The sequence below is a fragment of the Parus major genome, chromosome 1 (genome assembly GCF_001522545.3).
Source record: "Parus major isolate Abel chromosome 1, Parus_major1.1, whole genome shotgun sequence".
NCBI classification, from domain to species: Eukaryota; Metazoa; Chordata; class Aves; order Passeriformes; family Paridae; genus Parus; species Parus major.
Window position 1 is genome coordinate 86,826,800 of NC_031768.1, and position 20,374 is coordinate 86,847,173.

Below are 20,374 nucleotides of genomic sequence, written 5' to 3' on the forward strand. Positions count from 1 at the left end.
GTTTAAGGAAAGACTGGACGAAGCACTCAGCAGTATGGTCTACTTGTCATGGTGGTGTTTGGTCAAAGGTTGGTGATCTCAGAGGTCCTTTCCAACTGATTCTGTAACGAGAGCCGTGAATTTGCTTTTACTAAGATGCTCACTTGATTTTCCCTTTATATTTCCCTTCCTATTTCTCTGCACATCCCCTGTGCTCCATTTCTCCCTCCCTCTTAATTACAAGCACGTTATCATTTCTGACTGCAGCTGATTCCCGCAGAAACCCATCTCAGCAGAGGCAAAAGAAACTAAAACTAAAATAGTAAAAAGCAAAGAAATTAAAATAGGTTAAGAAAAACAAACAAACAAACAAACAAAAAAAACAAAGCAAAAAGAAGGCTTCCCAGGAAAGCCGCAGCCCCGGTGCTCCTCCCGGCAGGCCCAGCCCGTGCCCCGGCTCCGCACTCCCTGAGGGGCCGCTCCCCAGCCCGGGGCAGGAAGAGGCGGGAAAGCGCGTCCTGCGCGCCGCGGTCACGTGACGGCGGGAAGAGGGCGTCCCGCCGTTTGAATCGCGGGGGCCGCCGGGAAAAGGCGGGAGGGCGGCCATACTTTCCGCCCGCCCGCCCGCCCGTCGTCAGGTGGCGGCGGCCGCGGCCCGTGGGGTCCCGCCGCTTCCCCCCGAGCCCAAAGCCGCGACGGGGACGCAGGTGGCTCCTTTGGCTCCTTGCCGCGGCGCTCGGCCCAGGTGTCCCCGCTCTTCCCAGGATGCTGGCGGCGTGCGGCATGCAGCGGTGCCACCAAGAAGCGCTGAAGAAGAATCGGGTGATGCTGGCCAAGCAGCTGGTGTTGAATGTGCTGGTGCAGCACATGGTGGAGAAGGACATCATCACCGCGGAGATGGTGGAAATGATACAGGTATTATCGCGCGTTGAGCTTTATTTCTGGCTGAGCTCGGTGTCTTTCCTTGCAGAGGCAGCGTGGAAGGAACTCACCTGTTACCCGCAGGTTTCAGTGCGATTGCGCTCAGAGGACCTGCAGGGCTTTGGTTGCAGCGTGCAGGAGAGCTGCAAGGTGCTTTTTTAGGAAGAAAAAGCGCATTTCCTCTGAGATTCCTTGTGTTCTGGTGTGCAGCTGCAGCAGGCTGCGCTTTGTGGATCGGATGGTGGCTTCCAGTCCTTTATTGTAATATTGCCCTTATTTATTTTATTTTTTTTCACATGAAAAAGCAGGAATAATATTTCCTGTATTTCCAAACGATACTGTGAAAATAAGTGAATGAGTATGTTATGTACCAGTTCGCTGTGGCATCCTCCTTATGAATTGTGCTTCATTATGTTTTTGTAAATGGCATGAAGCACATTGCAGTGTTCTAGGTTCACTGTTAAATAGCAAACGCTGTTTGTTTGTAGGCTCGTGTTTACTTTACCTGTGCAGTGGGAAAGAAGTGTGGAGAGAAGTTACTGGAAATAGCTTGGGATTTTTCCCAGAGAGGTGGTAATGCACAGAGCACTGTGCAGGATGGTCATGCAGGATTTCCAAAGAAAGCAGGCTGGAAAAGGAGTGGTTGAAGCTGCACGTCAGGTGCATGTCAGGTCTTACTGCTAAGGTTTTGATAGCAGTGAAGAAATAACTTCCTGATTAATTTTGAGTCACTGTCAAAGATAATGTGAATCACTTTGCTTACTGTGACGCAAAGATAATATTAGGTGCCTCATGGGGCCTGTCAAGGATATTAGTGCTGAACTGTGGGTGCTCCAGGCAGTCTCACCTGAAATAGCTCCAGTCCCTAGTGGAAGAGAACAAAGATACCGTGAAACAGTGCAAGCCAGAGAATGAATCAAGGACTTCTCCAGGTTTGGGCTGAAGTAGTTGATTTCTTCATGGTAGCTGGTATGGGACTGTTTTGGATTCGTGCAGGAAACAGTGTTGTTAATGTAGAGGTATTTTAGTTATTGTGAGCAGTGCTGACCCAGAGCCAAGGCCTTTTCTTCTCACCCAACCCCACCAGCAATGCTGGAGGTGCACAAGAAATTGGGAAAAGTAGGGGGGACACTCATCCGAGATAGCTGACCCCAAATGACCCAAGGGATGTCCCACTCCATTTGGTGTCATGGTCAGCATGTAAAGGTAGGGGAAGAAGAAGGAAGGAAGGGGAAACTCTGAGTGGCAGAACATGGTGCTAATGATGCCAAGGTCTTGTGTGTGATCCCTGTATTGGCCATTCACTTAAATGTTTGACTCAATGATCCCTGTGGGTCCCTTCCCACTCAGAATATTCTGTGATTCTAAGTCACCATTGTGAGTGATGGAGCCCCGCTGTCCTTAGGAATCTGTGGAATGGCTGAACACTGCCTGCCAACAGGAAGTAGTGGATGAATTCTTTATTTTTGCTTTGTGTGGGTGGCTTTTACTTTACCTCTTAAACCATCTTTGTCTCAACTTTTCTCACTTTAATTCCTTGGATTCTCCCCACTGTTCCGCTTGGGGAGGAAGTAACTGAGCATCTGATGCTTAGCAGCCCACAGGGGTTAAGCAACAGCATTGCTGAAGTGTGGACAGTGAGTTGGACTGGGCTTTTGATGGTCACCAAAGGGGGAGCAGGGATAAGGGAAGAAAAGGAAAAACAAAATCCTCTCAAATGTAAAGTAATGACAGGGGAAGTACTCTTTTTGGCAAGGCGCTGTTGTAGTTAAAAAGTATTAAACTGAGACAGAAGGGAAGAAGCCTAAAGGAACTTTCCCCTTCAGATGTGAGTAAAAGGGAATGCAACAATACTTAGTAATGGATTATCAGTAAGGAGAAAGGTGTTATGATGGATAAGTAATGACGGATGGTAAAGAGTAAGAGCTTAGTGGGAAAACTATGCCTAATACAATAAACACACCTAACTAAGAGCTTAAATATGTATAAATAGCAGTAGCAGCCTGAGCAACAGAACAAGAGTGACTTGAACTACTGTTGCAGGGTATTGCTCTGGAAATTGCAACAAAAATTAAAATATGGCAGAGGTAGAAGGAAAGCTGCAACTGCAAAATATGCATTGTACTAGAAGGATAGAAATGAAGGGACATTTACTGGATAGTCCTACAGGTAGGAGTGCTGTGGAGAAAAAGTAAAGTGCATTTAAAAAAAAAAATTGTTCAAGTGGAAAACACTTTGGCTTTCATTTTCTTGTAGTAGGTCTGTGAATTTTTAATATTCTTCCTGTCTCTGGCAAATGTGAGCACAGGTCTTAGAAGTGCTGTTAAGTAGCCTGTTACTGAAAATGTATTGTGATGCTGATCATCAGTACCTTAATGGAAACAGGAGGAGCCAAATGCCATTTTCTGATGAAAGAGAATAGATTGTCCTGGATATTATAACTGACTGGTTCTATATATATCCTCCTGCACCCCCAATAAGTCAGGAAATCAAGATCTGGATAAATAGTTCTGTTCTAAATCATCTTTTCTTAAAAACACAAGTTACACTGGTCCTGATGGCTTGATTTAAGCTAAACAAAAGAAGAAAATGGTTCTGGAAATGGAGAACTTAAATAAATTTCTGTAATCTAAGAGAAGTGAAATAAATCAAGGAGCTCAGGGAGATGAAGCATGACATTTTTTCCAAGTGTGAGGTGTCAAACCAGTACTGAAACTTCACCACAAGTAAGAAAAAGATGGAAGAGGGAGTGTATTGCAGGAAGAGCCACTGAAGACAAAGGTGGTTCAACCACTGGATGAAGAGCTCACAAGGAATATGAAAAGTAGAGAGTCTGTAGGTGTGCAGCACTGGAGAAGAATCAGTAAATAGAAGCTGCTTCCTTTGATGTGTGAAATGTGGGGAGATAGTAGGATCTGTCGGTATTGAACTTAAATTGGGTCATTCAGAAAGATACTAAACCATGAGAGTTTTTTTCTACTGTGTACACTTTCAATAAAGAGTAAAGAAAAAAATTGTGTTTACTTTTTTTCACTGTGGTGAAAATGATGCTATAATTATCTGGGTGAAAACCCAGAAGAGGGGGATTTCAAACACAAGGGAAAAATTATGGTGGAAGTAAAGCGGGACAGTGGAAACAGCTGTTTTTAAGGCAAGCTCCAACATCTACTTGCCTGCTTGTTGGAGCCTCAGATGTTCTTCCAGAGCTCTGGGATGGACTTCTAAAATTGCAGATATGGTAGCAGGAGCTTGCTTGCTTTTTAAACGAGTAGTCTGTACTGTAATCAAAGACTGAGATTGTATAGATACAGAGATTTCAATACTTTGTTGGTCACTAGATGGTAATGAAGGGGTCACTGGTTTTGACAAGTGATGTAAATTTGATTAGGATGTTTGTCAATTATATATGTTTTTTCTATGGATTCTGCAGGTGTGTAATAGGACTAATTCAGAATTTATTTTAGGACTAATTCAGAATTTATTTATAACTAGTTTCTGTTATGCAGATTATCAAACCCATCTGTGAGGGTAAAGAAATAAATTAAGGATGTATTGGGAAATAAAATGAAAGAAGTGTCTTATTCTGAATGCTTGCTGAACATTATTTAGAATAACTTAAATGCGATGTTGAAGATGAAGTCATATCAGGAGGCACAGCCCTGTGAGTGTTTAAGGAAGCATTAAGGAAGAAGTCTGCCAAAAGCTGACTGCTGTGCAGTGCAGAATATGAACATTATGGAAATTTCTTAAATTTTTCAATAAAACTAATGTTCTTGTCCTTGAGGTCAGCTTGTGTTCTTAACTATCATTTATGGCTTAGAATCATAGACTGTGAAAAAGATGAATTACCTTTAGCTTGTCCCAAAACAGCTGCAGATCTTCTAGAAGGGAAGAAAAAGATACTTTAGAATTCAAGTCTCAATTTACTTTATTAGTTACAATAAAGTTCAGTGAATTTACAGCACAATACAAATACATGGAGCTGGTTATTTTCAATGAACTAATGGAGCAGTGTTACCAGGAGAAAGGTACTTTCATATTTCTGGGAAGACACAAGTAAGACATTATTATCAGTACTTCTAGTCAATAGTACTCAGAAAATTCAGAATCCTGTGGAAATAGGAAAAGGTACTTACAATGTTAAGAGGCCATTTATGAAGGAAAGTAACTTGTTTCCTGTAGCAAATCAAGACAAATTTATAGAAAGAAGTTTCATAAATAAGGGAAAGGACAGAACACTGAAGTCAAGGAACACTGTTGATAAAAATAAATGCTCTTAGTCAGTCATGAATGAATATAGATCTAAAATTATAAATAGGTTCATAAACATTGGATCAACAAGATTTTGCAATGTCCTCCCAAACAATGCATGGGGGCCAAAACCAGACTATTTTTGACATTGAGCTTGATAATTATGAATGAAACCAGATGCTGTGATATCTTCTGTAGCAGGAGAACTACACATGCACCCCAAGGCTCTTTTGTTTTCTGATTTTTCTGTGATTGCTGTGTTGTTAGGCCTTAATTCTGTGCAACTTATCAGCTATTCCCAATCGTCCACCAAAAGGAGAGATCTTGTATCTAAGTGAAAATTTAAAAAATAGGATGAATTCCAAATAAATAAAATTTACTTCTGATACCCAGTATTTTGTTATGTGATTCTTGGTGTGGTTTAGATTTGACAGGGAAGGGTATAATTGTGTAAATTATACATTTTGTTGGCAAATACCTGTTCATATTCTAACAATTAGAATTTCTTGGCACTGTTTCATTTTTTGATGGTTACTTTTACATGTACTAATATATATTGCTTCACTGGTTTAAGTGTTCATCTGTGCATAGGAAATACCATTCTAGAATTGACTGCATATAGTATATATTTTACTTAATGTTTTCTGGCAGATTTGACTATCTGCATGACAACATAAACTACTGAATAGTAGTAGAAGCATTATTTTCAACTTTGTGTATTCAGAGAAGTAGATACTATTCCAATGGAAACTGGAAGTAAAATTTTAGAGAGAATACGGTTTATTACTGTGTGTGGTCATGTATGAACTGTTGGCTTGTTCTGTTGTCATGTACTCCCACTCTTGTGCAAATAGGAGCAGAGGAGTGTGAATGAAATCAGCTAGGAAGAGTATGATGGATCTAGCACAGCTAAGCATAGTGGTGGAATGTTTTTCTGAAATAAAAAAAAAAAAAAAAAGAAAGTTGTTCTAATGATTCATTTAAAGTTAATTATGTCAGGTGTTACTTGAGTATGGATTTAATTTTGTTTTCCTCTGGGTTCAGGCCAAGTCTGGGAGCTTTGACCGAAATGTGGAGTTCCTCAATTTGCTGCCCAAGAGAGGCCCCAATGCCTTCTCGGCCTTCTGTGAAGCTCTGCGAGAAACCCAACAGCAGCATCTGGAGGCAGTGATCCTGAAGACAATGTCCAACCTGAGCCATGAGATTGCAAGGGTACAGCAGTTTTAAAAAAATAAGATGGGTTTGGGCACAAAAGCAGTTTTATCAAATGGGAAAAACTCAATTGTTTACAAAGGACAGAGTGGTTTTGTTGCAAGTTGAAACTTGTAGTAGCTTTAGTAAAAGCAGAGAGGAGGAAACTTGGGGAGAAGAGAATTTTCATAAAGAATCACAAGGTCGTAGAGGTTGGAAAGAGCCTCTGGAAGTCATCTCTTCCAACTTCCCTGCTCAAGTATTACCTTCAGTAGGCTTCCAGGGTCACATCCAGGCAGTTTCTGAGTATCTGCAGGGATGGAGACTGCAGTCTCTCTGGGCAACCTCCTCCAGTGCTCAGGCACCTCACAATAAACAAGCGTTTCCTGATGTTTCAAAGGGAGTCTCCTGTGTTTCAGTTTGTGCCCATGGCCTCTTGGTCTGTGAATGAGCACCACTGAAAAGAACCTGGCTCTGGCCGTCCTTGTGCCCTCCTTGCAGGTATTCATACACATTGATGAGCTTGCCTTGAGGGATGAGGGATCACCTTCATCTCTTCTGCTGGCATCACTCCTTCCAGTGCAGCCCAGGGTACACTGGTGGCTCCTGTTTGACTTGGCAACACCAAGTCCTTTTCTGCCAAGCTCCTTCCCAGCTGGTTTGCCCCTCAGATGTATTGGTGATGGGAGTGATCTGCCCCAGGCACAGGACTTTGCACTTCTTTTTATTGAGTTGTACAAGGTTCCTGCAGTGTTTTTACATCCAGCAAGTTCTTAATGGATGTGTAATCAGTGATCCAAAAATTGAAAGAAAAGCAGTTTTTTTTCTCTGAGCTTTTTTTTTTGTTTAATGTTCAGTGATTGTCTGAGTAAGTTCTTAAGGAAACAAATACTTTTATTTTATTTTTTTATTAATTTTTTTTTTCCTTTTCACTGTGTGTAGTTAGTGTTGTACTAAAGGAAGAATTTTGCAAAGATTCCATGTTCTTTGTGCATTGGCAAGGATGGAAACTCTCAATTAACATACTTGATACAAAGGAAAGGAGAGTAAATACTTCTAGACAAATATTCCCTTACTAAAAAGTAAAATTTATCAGACTACCCTTTTAACTTTTTGGTTTCAGTTTTACTTTACTATACAAACAATGAAATCTTGCCAGCAAACAAAAATAGAGGAATCACCAGACAAATCAAGTTTTTGTTAAAACCAAGGAAGCTAAGATGACCCCAGTTAATAGATTCTAAACTGAGGATTTGAGTAGAAGTGGAGATGATCAAAGGAGAGGAGTCCTGCATTGAGAGAAAGTGCTGCTGCTGTCCTGTCATGATGTTTCTTTTGGAAGTGGACTATAATACTGTATTTCAGTCATTTTTATGTGTATATAAATGCATGTATCTTTTCTTCCATGATATCTTCAGCTTTATACTATAGAGGAAAAAAAAATAGCTACTTTGTGCTACTCTTTTTCATGGATTTATTGATGTCTTTTAGCTTGAACACTGTCATGAGTCAGATCTTCCATACCCTGCCAGAGAGTCCTGCAATTCAAAGAGAGCCCGTTGGCTTGGTGAGTTGTGCATGATTTGCTACCTGGTTGGCTCCTGCCAGTTTCTTAAGACTGTCTTAATTCAATTCTAGAAATAAGCTTGCCACCACTTGGCTCATCCCAGGAATACAAACTTGACAGTAAACTGACTGTATTATGATCAAGGAGGGTGCTTTATAGCATTTGGGAAGAGACAGCCAATACATATCTCTTGTTAGCTTCATTTATTCTTATGGGACGCTTAGTTGCGTAAAATAGTACGTCAGTAAAATTCTAGATTTTGCAAAGGTTTTCTTGAAGATTTTTTAATAGAATTTCATTGAGCTAGCACTCTGATAAGATACTGACTTCAGGCAGTATTCCTTAACCAAGACTTCCTTCTTAAAAATTTAGTTTAAGGCCTTACATGTGTTATGTGGGTCCAGCTTGCTTTTCTGTATCTTCTATCAAGTGCAGCAAATCAGCTTTTCATTAACATGCATTTACAACTTAGACCAGGGGACTGGTCTAATAAAGAACTGTTGGAATTAATCTTGCTAGTTTTTATGTTGCCTCTGGTAATGCCTGGAGTACTTTTTCCCTAACTGCAGGTTTACCTTTATGCTGGTTCCTAGGAGCTCTTGCTGGTGTTAAAGTGCCTACTTTTTGGAAACTTTTTTATTTATGTGCAAGGGTTTTAGGTTGGGTTGTTTTGATTTTTTTAGAGCATTTGTTCCTCCAACCAGGAGAGCCATGCCTCAAAAGGCTGAAAGAGGATTTCAGAAGAGATCGTGAATGCCATTAGCTCAGTTTCTTCGGTACAGAGGAGTGAGTGTTTGTCTGCAAATGGCAGATAGTTGATTATCATTCCCCTCATCTGCTGTTATCCAGAGGAAGGTGTTCAGAGGCAGAGAAAAAAAGAAAAGGGCTTTGCACTTCATGAAAGTTAAAATTGTCTCGTTTGATCACTTATGCATGTGTTCAGGATGGGAGGCCTTTTATGAAAGGAAAGAACTATTCTGTTTGAAATTTTCTAGCAACATTTCTTCAGCCAAACTCTGAAAGTAAGAACATACTGTGCAAAACAGCAAAAAGCACAAGGATCTTAAATTAGATGAGAATTCTGTTTTCATACTCTAGACTAGGCTTTAGATAAGGCTAACCCACATACAAGCAAAAATAAATGCTGACAGTTAAAATAAATAAAATAAGTATACCATTATAGTACTTCTTTTTCTCTTCTGTGTTTCATTTTGTGTCAGTAGTCCCTGATCAAACAAAATTTTTGGAGGTATGAAATATGCATAAATGAATATAGCTCAGAATTTGCAAGTTACTACCTTAATGCAGAAGCTTTGTCTGAATTTTTTTGTTTTTATTGATATATTTGGTTTTGCACAGAACCAATAGAACATTCCTTGGATAATGGAGATGGTCCCTTAGTTCCTCCAGTGAAGTATTGCACTCCTGAATTTTATCACAATCATCAGCACTTGGTAAGTTGTTGGCAGAGGAAGTCTTAAGATGTGAGACATACGAGATGTTTGGATCTATCAGCTGAACATGTACCACTTAAATTGAGTTGAAATGCTTCACTGGGATGCAGATCAGGGTTGTGCTGTTTGTGTAACTGAAAGGTGTTACCAGTCATGCTCCATTTGATGTGGTTCTCATTTACAAGTGTCACAAAATACTGAGAAGAAGTTCTGTAACTCTTAACAAATCTTTGCCTCTGTTTTTTTTTGATTGTGAAGAGCCTGGTGAAATATCTTCTCTACTATTGCTCTCTGTGAGCTGTCAGTATTATTGTCTAAGTTTATTTGTCTATGTCCTCATCTTCTGTAAGATGACAAACCTTGTAAATTACTTTAAGATAGTGGAATTGCTTTAAACTAGTAAGTTGGCTGTTTTAATTGCCAACTGTACCCAGTAGAGTTCTTAGGCCTAATAACCAGATCAGGATTCTGTGCTAGAATTCTACATGTGGGTAGAACAATCTGAATTTCTGATCTTTCTGCTGCAGTGTTTGAAATTGTATGTGTACTCTAATTACTTTTTGTTGATTCTGTCTGTAAAGCATAGATTGTGGTGGGGTGGCCTTAAGCAAAAATTACTTTGTGTTGTGGGATAAATATTTCATTAGGGTTATGCAATGTCAGAGGCTCTGTGTATAACAAAACAGTTTTTCTTTGTGTGTTGTTTTTTGTTTGGGTTGGGTTTGGTTTTTTGGGGGGTTGTTGTTGTGGGGTTTTTTAAAACTGCCTGTGGGCATGACAGTGCCAGTGTGAGCTTGACTGAGCTCCTTTTACATCTGTGTCTGGATACAGCTTATTTGATATTGTCCTTTGCTATTAAATTTTACTTCCACTTTACAGGAGTGTTAGTAAGTGAATTACTACTGGTTCGTTGTTGTTAGAGTGGTAGGGACAGAGAGGGAGCTTAATCTGAAGGCACCCCTCTTAAATTAGTTATTTTCCTGTTAACCTCTTTTGCCAGTTGCATAATTTTAAAGATCAGTGGCTGATGGTCCCTTGCTGTTACAATTGCACTCATTGCTGTTTCACATCTCTCGCTGCTCCCAACAGCAGTTGAAAATGTTAGCTAAATTTTACATTGTGTTGTCCTTTGATTGGGGTGACACAAATATATGGGGCCCTGTTGGGGTGAGTAAAAGGGAAAAAGTTAGCAATATCTAATTCACAGTTTGAAATGGGTAAGCTGTGTTTCTTTTAAAATGAGGAATAAGGCAAGCCAGTCTAACTTATTAATAGTAGTATTGTAGCATTGTCAGTTGTGGAGGCTGGCAAGCACAGGCATATCAAGTTGGTGTGGAATGATAGCTGTTCTATTCTAACACACCATTATTTCCTTGTGTAGTCTAAATTTACCCATTTTTAATCTTCCTTTCAGGCATACAAGCTGACATCAGAGCCCCGAGGCTTAGCACTGATCCTCAGCAATGTCCGTTTCAGCAGCGAGAGCGACCTGGAATATCGCACAGGGGGAGACGTGGACTGTGCTTCCCTGGAGATGCTTTTCAAGCATCTCGGGTATCAAGTCACTGTTTTTTGTGATCAAACTGCACAGGTAAGGGGCTGATCCCAGTACTTCACAACTGGTGTGGCTGAGAGTTTGTTTCATAGTTGTCTCAAGAGGTTCCCTTTGGTTCCTAGCTAAGCTTTGAAGATATGAATTATCACTGAAGGACAGAAAATAAGGCTAAACATGATGATGTCTGCTCTCATACTGATCAACATGAGAAAGCTTGGAAGGCTGAGCTCTTCCAATGCATAGTAGTATCACAAAGGACTACAAGAGGTATTACTGTGGTCTGACCCTAGTGCAAAGGGCAAGAATTTTGAGACCACACCTGGCATGTGTGTTAAAAGCACAAATAAATAAAGTCTTCAGTTTACTTTAGATAGACTTTTCCAGTGTCCTACTCTCCTAAAAGTTACTTTGCAAATATTTAATGTAGTCTTTGCTACTGTGATGTTTTCTTGTCACTGATGATGTCAACTAGGATCCTATTTATCAGTTTTCCAATATCCATGTAGTTCAGTTCAGCTCTTTAAGTCTTTGCTAAAAATGTGTATGTGCTTCACTTAGGTAAATTGGTTGTGTTCCATTACTAACATAATCAAGCCATTCTCCTTAGGAATGCAGTTGCTGTTCTCTCCAGCATCATTTGATCTTAGTCCTTTTAAATCCCAATGAATTCAAGTGATACAGGACCTGTTAAAGAGTGTTTTATTCAAGAACAGAGCTTTTGCAACATTGATAAAAGATGTTTGCACCTGCCGTGTTTTCAGAGTTCCCAAACTCTTCCAGTTAAAATTTTGAATTGAAAACTAATGTCTGAATGCTTGAAGTCCCAGAAGTATGTATCTGTTAAGTTGCTTCAATATCCAGGCCAGATTCCAGTGTCAGTGTAAAACCTCTGCAAAATTGGTTTCCTCTGCTGGCCTAAGTGATTCCTGCTTCACACTGTTACACTTAGGACTGAATATTGCATAAAAGAACAAGAATATTTTGCCTTTCTTTTTTTTTTAATAGAATAGGTCTTTTTCATGTATATTTGATGTGTGTAAGGGTTTTCTTTGTAACAGGAGGGCCATTTGTGTTCTTCCCAGAAAATTGATTCACTTTACCTGTGGAAGTCTGGAAGGCATTGAACTTTTCTTTTATTTCCTGTTCTAGGAGATGCAGAATTCATTGGAGAGATTCTCCAAGCTGCAAGGACATCGAGATGTGGATTCCTGCATTATAGCTCTGGCTTCCCATGGTGTGGAGGGTGGGGTTTATGGCAGTGATGGCAAACTGCTAGAGGTATATTGCTGAGTCCTGATCTCGTGTTGTAGGTTATGTCTAGGAAATTAACAATGTTAAAAAAACACAAGAAATTATGCAAGACTGAAGATTCACATTTCTTAAAATAGGAAAAAACAAGGGCTGGAGGGAAGGAAAGGGCAGGGGGCTGTCTGTGGGAGGTCTGTGAGAAAATGAAAAATGGCAAGTAGGAGAAATCATCTCTCTGTATAAATAGGTAGAGTGCATGAACCCAAGCAAGTATGGGTCTGGGGAGAGGGTGGAGAAGGGATGTGTTTGTCACACTGAGTTTGCAGATAAAGGAGAAGATACCAAGACTGATGAGGTAATAAAATACAGGAAAGCAAAGTAAGACTGGGTTGGCTTACAGAAGACTACAGTGAAGAAATTTCCTCTTTCTTCTCTCAGTTGCAGGAGGTTTTCCGGCTCTTTGATAATGCAAACTGCCCAAATCTCCAGAATAAGCCCAAAATGTTCTTTATTCAGGCCTGCCGGGGAGGTGAGTGCCCAAACACTAAAAGCCATGTACTTGGCATGCCATTAAAGGCTCATTTTGCACACATGCACACCCTCACATTCAACTTGCTGTCAACTTTCCTCTTTGCTTCTCTCAGGTGTAAGTGGGACCCATATTCACCTCCCTCTGCCCTGCTGCTGCCACTGCATCTGTTGCTCTGTAAGTGTCTTTAGCTCTGCATGAGGTGTGTGCATTGACTTGCAGACCCCAGAGCACTTTAGTGACATAAAGCTCTGCCATATCCCACTCATCCCTTGAGGCTTCCTCGTGCTGTGCCTGCAGTAGGGGGAGTGGGGCACATGATGCACGAATAGCAGCACAGCATGGAGCAGTACACTAGCACTGGAGCCTTGCTGAGGTCCTGTCTTTCTCTTGATCTTCCATGTGTTGTGTCTCTTGTGGCTGTCTCTTGAGCTGTCAGAGTTGCATCCAATTATTTTTGGGGTTTTGTCTTTTTTCTTTACCTTAGCCTGTTCTCAGCCTCAAATGACCTTCCCTTGCCCCTTGTCCACATACTGCTGTTGAATTCTTACATGTTGTTGTACAGAACTCTTTTCATGACTCTTACAGACTTCTTTTCTGTGCTTTGTGTACCTTTTATTTTTAATTCTGCTATTCCTTTTCCTTCCTTTTCTAACTAAACAAACACCTCTGTAACTAACTACTTTTCATATCTGCTAATAATCAAATTTTTCCCTCAAGTATTTTTGGACTCTGAAATTGCAGGTATTCCAAAGTGAAGCTCTGTCTTACAGTTTCTTTTTTTTCCATTGTGATAGAGGAGTTTTCCTGGTGTTTATGCTTTTCCCCCTGCTTTTCCTTTGTTCCTCACAGTTGTCTCCCATCTTTCTCATTTTTAGCAAGCTTTATGGTTTGTCCTCTAGTCTCTACTCTTGTTTAATCCCAATGCAGGGAAAAGCCCAAAGTCTACATGAAGTATTTTGGTGATCAGAAATACTTGATCCTTTTAAGCATTTGGGAATATTGTAACATGCATGTTTGCAATATGAATTGAATCTGATTGTTTTCCTTATGGGAATGAACATTTAGATACTCTTGAACAAATGTGAATGTGCAGACTCAGGGTGGAAATAAGTGTAATAAGCCAGAATTTTCAGCTGACCTCATTAGGTAATTATGTTTATTTGACTGTAATGTTACCTGTTAAGACTAACAAATCAAGCTTGGCCTTTGTATTCCAAAAAAAGTTGCAGTTAAGGAAAAGTGGTAAAGCTTGCTATTTAGGGTGCTTTAGAACTAGGATATTGCAATAGACAAAGGATTAAGATACTTGAAAATCTGGAAGGAAGAACTCAGTTTCATAAAAAACCAGCAAAGAAAGCAAACCCCTGCCTTGTCTAACCTCTTTTAAACCTTTATTAATATTTGAAGGGGAAAGCCAGTTAGAAAGTAAGTGAATTGGCAGCAAAAGATGTGTATCCTTTAGGCAGCATTCAAAGGACTGTGTAAATAGTATTGTCAAATTTCAAATAGTAATCAATCTATTTGTACCATACAAGTTAGCTGGAACTAGTTGAAAAAAGATGAGAAATGCCTAAGTTCTTCTTCTTCTCTGACCTTACATTGTAAGCCTGCTCTATCTTCTATTAATGATGCATTTTTAAAAGGTAGATAAAGAACTGATGGTACAGTCCTAATTCCCAAAGAGCTTTTGGCAGCAGTGTACTAAAGTTTAGTAGTCCACCTACAGTCATGGATCAAAAACCAGGGGCAACAGAAAACAATGGGAAGAGTTTCAATGTGGTGTAAAATGAAACTTTGATGTTGCTTTATATCTGTGTTTGATGCAGTAGATTCTAAAGAGTGAACAATTATTCTAATAACTAGGTAGTTAGCAGTTGTTTAAATTAATTGGCAGAACAGCTGAGAGCTTCAATACAATTTAAATTGACTAGATGAATTTCTGGCAGTGGCTCTGTGAGTTAGAGGTTAGTGCTTTTGCACATTTTAGTTAAGTTGACTGAGTGGTGTTTGAAGACATGCATGAGGAAGATGTGTAATTCTGAAGTGTAATTCTGAAGCTTTAATCAAAAAAAGTTTTGATTTTATACATAATGGGGTGATGACAGTGTGAATAATAGAGTTTGACTGTAAAATTACCTGAGTCTTCTGAAATAAAATGAACAGTGAACAGTACACTAAATTTTTAAAAAGACAGATAACTGGAAGGATTTTGAGAAATGTTGATAAAAGACATGAAAAAAGTTTGGTTAAAAATGAAAAAAATTTGCATTGCTACCCAGAAGAGATGAGGAAAGGAACTTAATGGAAGCCATTATGAAATTCTGAGCTATGGACACTTTAATTTTAGGCTGTTTCAGGCAATCACACCCCTCCCACGTTTTTTTTTAGAGGAAAAGAACAATGTTGCTGACTTATGAACTGTCCACTTTCTGCACAAAATTTTGATGCCACCTGTGCCACTGCCTGTTAAAGGGTTAGAAATCCAAATGTATCATTTAGGCATGAGCTAGCAATAAAAATGGAGAAACATCTTAGGAGGAAGGCCTCTGAAATGGACACTTAAACCTTGTAACACTAGACTCTGATTCTGCTGTTAGGAAGTAACAATAATAGATTCTCATCTTAGAACAAAAGAAAACAAAAAGGCAAAATTATGTGGAAAATCCGTAAAATGTAATTTTAATTTTCTTGCAACACAGCTAGACTATCAAAGTTACCACCACTAAGCAATTAGTTGAGATTGTAATGGAAACTCTACATCATGTAGATGCAGAGAATATCTACACTTGCATAATACATACTAATGAATCCTGAAAAGGGCATTAAATGATCTCCAGGTTTTAAACTAATCTCCATGGGCTGGAGTTCTCTCTCATGTTTGGGGTCAGATTATTTTGTGTTTTTCTGCTGCACAATTTATGCTTTTAGTTGAAACAAGCAGTATTTTAATCAGGTTTTAGAACTAGGTGAGACACTTGGTCCAGGTTTTCTGCATGTCCTGGGTGTAGATCTTAGCAACCAAAATTACAGCTCTTCTTTGACTTCTGCAGTAAATAGATAGTTAGCATTGCAAAGTGCACTAGACATTTTTGGGTATTTCTGGGGCAGGTATGAGTGGAAAAAAAAAAATTTGTGGCTAGGCATCAAATCCTTCCATGAATGGTGGAGAACTGCCAGGAACATCCCTGCTTTCATGATTATCCCATGATCTGCACAGGAAGAGGTGGGTGCAGAAATCAGCATGCAGATCAAGTCAGGTTAGGTTAAGCAGGTGAAGCAATTGTTGGTATCTGCATTAGTTTGTGCAGAATAACTTTCAGATGAGTTTAAAATAGATGAGAAATCCTAGAGCTTATGCAAAAACTTTTTGCTTGACAGTAGTTGTGACGTTGCTGATGACAAAACTAAGGAACTCCAGGAAAGCTACATCCAGTAATTCAGGATAATTTCTTTCCCCCTTCTCCCTCTCCTTGTTTATTGGCACCACAGATGAGGTAGACCGGGGAGTGGATCAACGAGATGGCAAAGGACGGTCAGATTCTCCGGGCTGTGAGGAAAGTGATGCGAACAAGGAAGAAGGTCTGAAGCTGCGGCTGCCGACATGCTCAGATATGATCTGTGGATACGCTTGTCTGAAAGGTACTTGGCCTCTAAGTGTTGGGCATAAGGAGGTTTCATGTGTCTCGGTTCCCCAAAAGTCCTCATGGTGGACGCTCTCTCACCAGGCACTGCAGCCATGCGAAACACCAAGCGTGGGTCCTGGTACGTCGAGGCTCTCACCTCAGTGTTTGCAGAGGACTCCCAACACACTCATGTGGCTGACATGCTGGTGAAGGTAAAGCACGAGGGCATTTATTCTCCCACTCCTTCCTGGTTTTTGAAGGGCTTTCTATTGCTTCAAAATGCTAGGATTAATCTAGTGCTATTAAATCACTTATTCTTGCCTGGTTTGTAGAAAAATTACAGTTCTTTCCTCGTTCTTATTTATTTATTTATATGCAGTTCCACAGCAGTTTAACTCAAGTAAAGATGCTGTTTCCTTGACTCCTTCTGTTTCATTTGTGTGGTTGCATAGTGAAAGAATTCCTTTTCTTCTATAGAAATAGCTTTTGTTTTCAGGTGAATTAATTCCCTGAACATGTAGACAACATAGCTGCAAAAGCACCAGTACTCATATAGGGTAAATTCTGAGAAGTGGAGGAAGGAGTAGTGAAAAAAGCAGTGTGACCACAGCAACTTGAGCTGCTGTGGAACTGCACCCTAGTTCTTTATCCTTCTTATAGTTAGGGGGCTACTTAATACATTAAACATAATTATCTGTGAGTACAGAAAGAAATTGCATTTTTCTTCTGTCCTTTTAATCCCTCCAGTTACTCAAATTTATTTTTTTTTAATTTCACACCTAGGTGAATAGGCAAATCAAGCAACGGGAAGGTTATGCCCCAGGCACCGAATTTCACCGCTGCAAGGAAATGTCAGAATATTGTAGCACACTCTGTCGAGACCTTTACCTGTTTCCTGGCTATCTACCAGGAAAATAACCTTGCCAGCTCTGTTTGAAGAGAGACACTGCCAAAGCTGAACTTTGACCATGGATATCTGTTTTCACTCTTACAAGCTGTGACATAAGATGTGCAAGCAAGCAGTGCCAGTATAATTCTTTGTCTTTTTCAAAAATCAACTGGCAACTCTCCTTGTAATCTGACTCAGTTCAGGGTTTAAAATTCTAATATCCCAATTGGCTCTGTTTGTATAGAAGGTGATGGAAAGAAGATCAGCGTTGGAACTGGAAAGAAGTGGGAACATCCTTTGGAAGGAGATGTAAGGACATTTTTAAACAAAGTGAAAATGGAAATGGACTACTAGTACAGTTTTTAAGTTAAGCCTTTCTGAAAGGAAAATCAGTCAAAAGATGCTACTTATGCTTGTACTCTAATGATTTTAAATACTTTCTGCATGATTCTTCATACAGGACAGTGGACTCCTGTGCACATTAGAAAAGGGCTCCTTATGAAGGAGAATCCTCCCCCTCTCTAAAATGCAGTTATTGTTCTCAGTACATAACACTTTACGTTTCGATCACTTAAAAGTCTATTTTTCTACGTGTCTTCTATAGCCAAGTCATCAAGAAAACTACAAGATATCCCAGATTATCAGCAAAACACAGACATATATGCCTGGCATATAAATGACCAGACACCTAAATACACATAGACAAATATGCCTGCATAAGGCATTCCAGAAATAGTTTTGAATCTAGAAATTCTAGATGAACTCCCCTTGGTCCCAAGAGTGAGCAACTGCATGGACTATTCCTTTTGAGGAATTTGTTTGCCATAGTACTTGTTTGTCACAATAGACATTCAGTCCTCCAGCTTCTCAGGAGTCTATAAATTGCACTGTACAACTGAAGCCCCAAAACTACAGTCTTGTGCAAGAGGATCTTTTTTCTTTTTAATTAACAGAAATATTCAAGGCAGCTCTTCACAGTCTAAGCATGTTGCTTGGAGTATTTATCACTGCAGTTTTCTCCCCTTTTAAATGAGAGGGAAGAGTTTTACATTATTGTCCAGTTCTGTGAGTTTTCTTTCTTAATCCATGATCATTTAAAAGAGTAATCTGTCACTTCTTATGGAAATTCCTGACACAGTCTTATCATGTTATAATTTGTGTCCTGCTGTGTCCAACTGTAGTTTCTCTCACTCCATAGGATGTGGGAGATGGGCATTGTTCTCTTTTTGTGGTAGACCCTAAATCCTGAGATACTGGATTACATATGGACTACAGGTAGCTCACTTCAGTCCATTTTGTAGCACTAAGTTGGCAGAGTTCCTGGCTTTTTTTAAATGTAAGTATAGTTTTTAAAGTATATTTTTCAGGATAGAATTATGAATAGGAAGTACAAAGATATATGGAGGGAGGCTGGAAAACTAGGCATGTGCTCTTTCTATTATTCTGCCTAGGAAATGAAGGCTGTGTTTCCTCCAGCTGGCAAAGGTGCAGCATTAACAGGTATCCTGTATTTATCCTACACACAATGTGATGAACAGAACAAGAATCATACTTGCCAATTGGTGCCTTACTCTGAAGTCTAATATACCAGTTTAGGGGCTCCTGTACCTCCCTGGAGTATAAACAGTGTCTTCCTGAGTGCTCCCTCTGTAAAATGGTGCAATATTTTACAGATAGGTTTATTGATGAAGCAGTCCATTCTGATGGATTAAATTTCTGTAGGATTGCATCAAGTTGCATAATCACTGCCACTTTTGTATATCTTTTTTGTATAATTGTATTTTACTGCCTTGAGGTGTCAAAATAAAGAATTTTTGTTTGATTAATCTGTGTCTTCCATTAGGAGAGTTACACCTCTGCAGAAATGGAGGTTCTACGTAAAGAGAGTCTTGTGTGATTTCATGAAATAGCACATCCCAGAGGGGGTTTTGAAGCCTGCTACTTACAGCTGCAACCACTATGAGCTGCTTGTAAATTTTGGTAACACCTGGGCCAAAGACTGATACATTAATAGAGATACGAGGCAGAACCACCAAGTAGGAGCTGATGATGTGCTTCAGCACATAAAATACTGACCTTGGGAAAATTTTGAGCTTGGTGTTTTTGAAGGAAAAGGTGTCAAAATGAAGGGTTCCTGGAAAAGAAGAGTTTTGGAGGGAGGAAGAGACTGAAAAGAAAATGAAGATACCATCTGTCAGAGCGATTCTGGAAGTGGAGGAAGGTCCAGGGGATCAGAGAGCTGCATGGGAAGGGATGCCAGGGAATGCGTAGAGGCCTGATGCATAAAGCCCAGGACTTGTAACTGGGAGCAGCTGTACAACACAGAACTTTCTGTTCCACCTTCACAAGTAAGCCATGATCTTACTGCTGGGCAGGGAAGCTGAGATCAAAGTAATGCACCTGGGAGAAACTCAATTAGTGTGAAATAAGGTAGAAGCTCTGTTCTTGTAAGCTCTAAAAATAATCCCCAGCCTCCACATCCACTAGAGGTTGCAATTTACCCTGTTTCATCCATGACACCTTGAAGAGTTTTTTCCTGTCTTCCATTATCTCTTTTTAGTGAAAGAGTACATTGGTTTATTAAAAATACTGAATTCTAATACAGGAAATGAAGTACTGATTTTAGCATTGGAATTACCCACAATTACCTGTGCAGAAAGTGATTCTAGTAGGCCAGAAGATGGAGTAAACAAGATGTTTGTATTAGGTAAGTTCTGAGATACTAGCATAATTTAGGGAATTACTTTTAATAGCTGGGATAGCAGGGCAATGTTAACAGGTTCACATTTTGTCTGGAAACCAGAAGGATAGGGTCAAGGATTTTATTTGAGATGGGGAGTGAAAACTGAACCCAGTGTAGAACAATGTATTTTAAAAATCTTGAGTTGCATGAGAATAACATTTATTAACAGAAGAATTCAGTAAAGAAATAAATTTTAATTCTAAACTGATTTTGTTTCCCTATTTGTGATTATTAATAGATAGCCAAAGGATTTGATTTTGTAAAAGTAGTTACTGGTCCCCCTAAAAATTAGGAGGTACAGAATGGTATTGAAAGAGAACATATGCTTCCCAAACATTAAAAGGTTTGGCTGAACATCTATAAAACATCTTACAAAATTTATGCCAAGCTGAGACTTCTAACATGCACTGTACCTGTTATA

At 39.6% G+C, this 20,374-nt stretch overlaps 1 protein-coding gene across 2 annotated transcripts; it reads left to right on the forward strand.

Annotated features, from left to right (window-relative positions):
• Positions 1-581: 581 nt before the first annotated feature.
• Positions 582-19,036, forward strand: CASP2 (caspase 2). 2 transcript variants are annotated; one of them, XM_015640823.3, is made up of 10 exons: positions 585-894; positions 6,196-6,363; positions 7,834-7,909; positions 9,269-9,363; positions 10,778-10,954; positions 12,068-12,196; positions 12,605-12,695; positions 16,188-16,337; positions 16,424-16,533; positions 17,105-19,036. In XM_015640823.3, exons 1-10 carry the CDS (start codon positions 745-747, stop codon positions 17,237-17,239), a joined length of 1,281 nt encoding a protein of 426 aa, XP_015496309.1. In that variant the 5' UTR covers positions 585-744; the 3' UTR covers positions 17,240-19,036. The 2 variants fall into 2 exon arrangements, with proteins under 2 accessions (XP_033372790.1, XP_015496309.1); XM_033516899.1 differs by lacking the exons at positions 16,188-16,337; positions 16,424-16,533; positions 17,105-19,036 and adding an exon at positions 12,811-16,181 and having other exon boundaries at positions 582-894.
• The last annotated feature ends 1,338 nt before the right edge of the window (positions 19,037-20,374 follow it).

Excerpts from the sequence above, each read along its gene's own strand:
- CASP2 (XM_015640823.3), top strand. The coding sequence starts at position 745 with ATGCTGGCGGCGTGCGGCATGCAGCGGTGCCACCAAGAAGCGCTGAAG. Across the intron at positions 895-6,195 it reads AGATGGTGGAAATGATACAG|GCCAAGTCTGGGAGCTTTGA; the intron begins GTATTATCGCGC and ends CTCTGGGTTCAG. Across the intron at positions 12,696-16,187 it reads TATTCAGGCCTGCCGGGGAG|ATGAGGTAGACCGGGGAGTG; the intron begins GTGAGTGCCCAA and ends TTGGCACCACAG.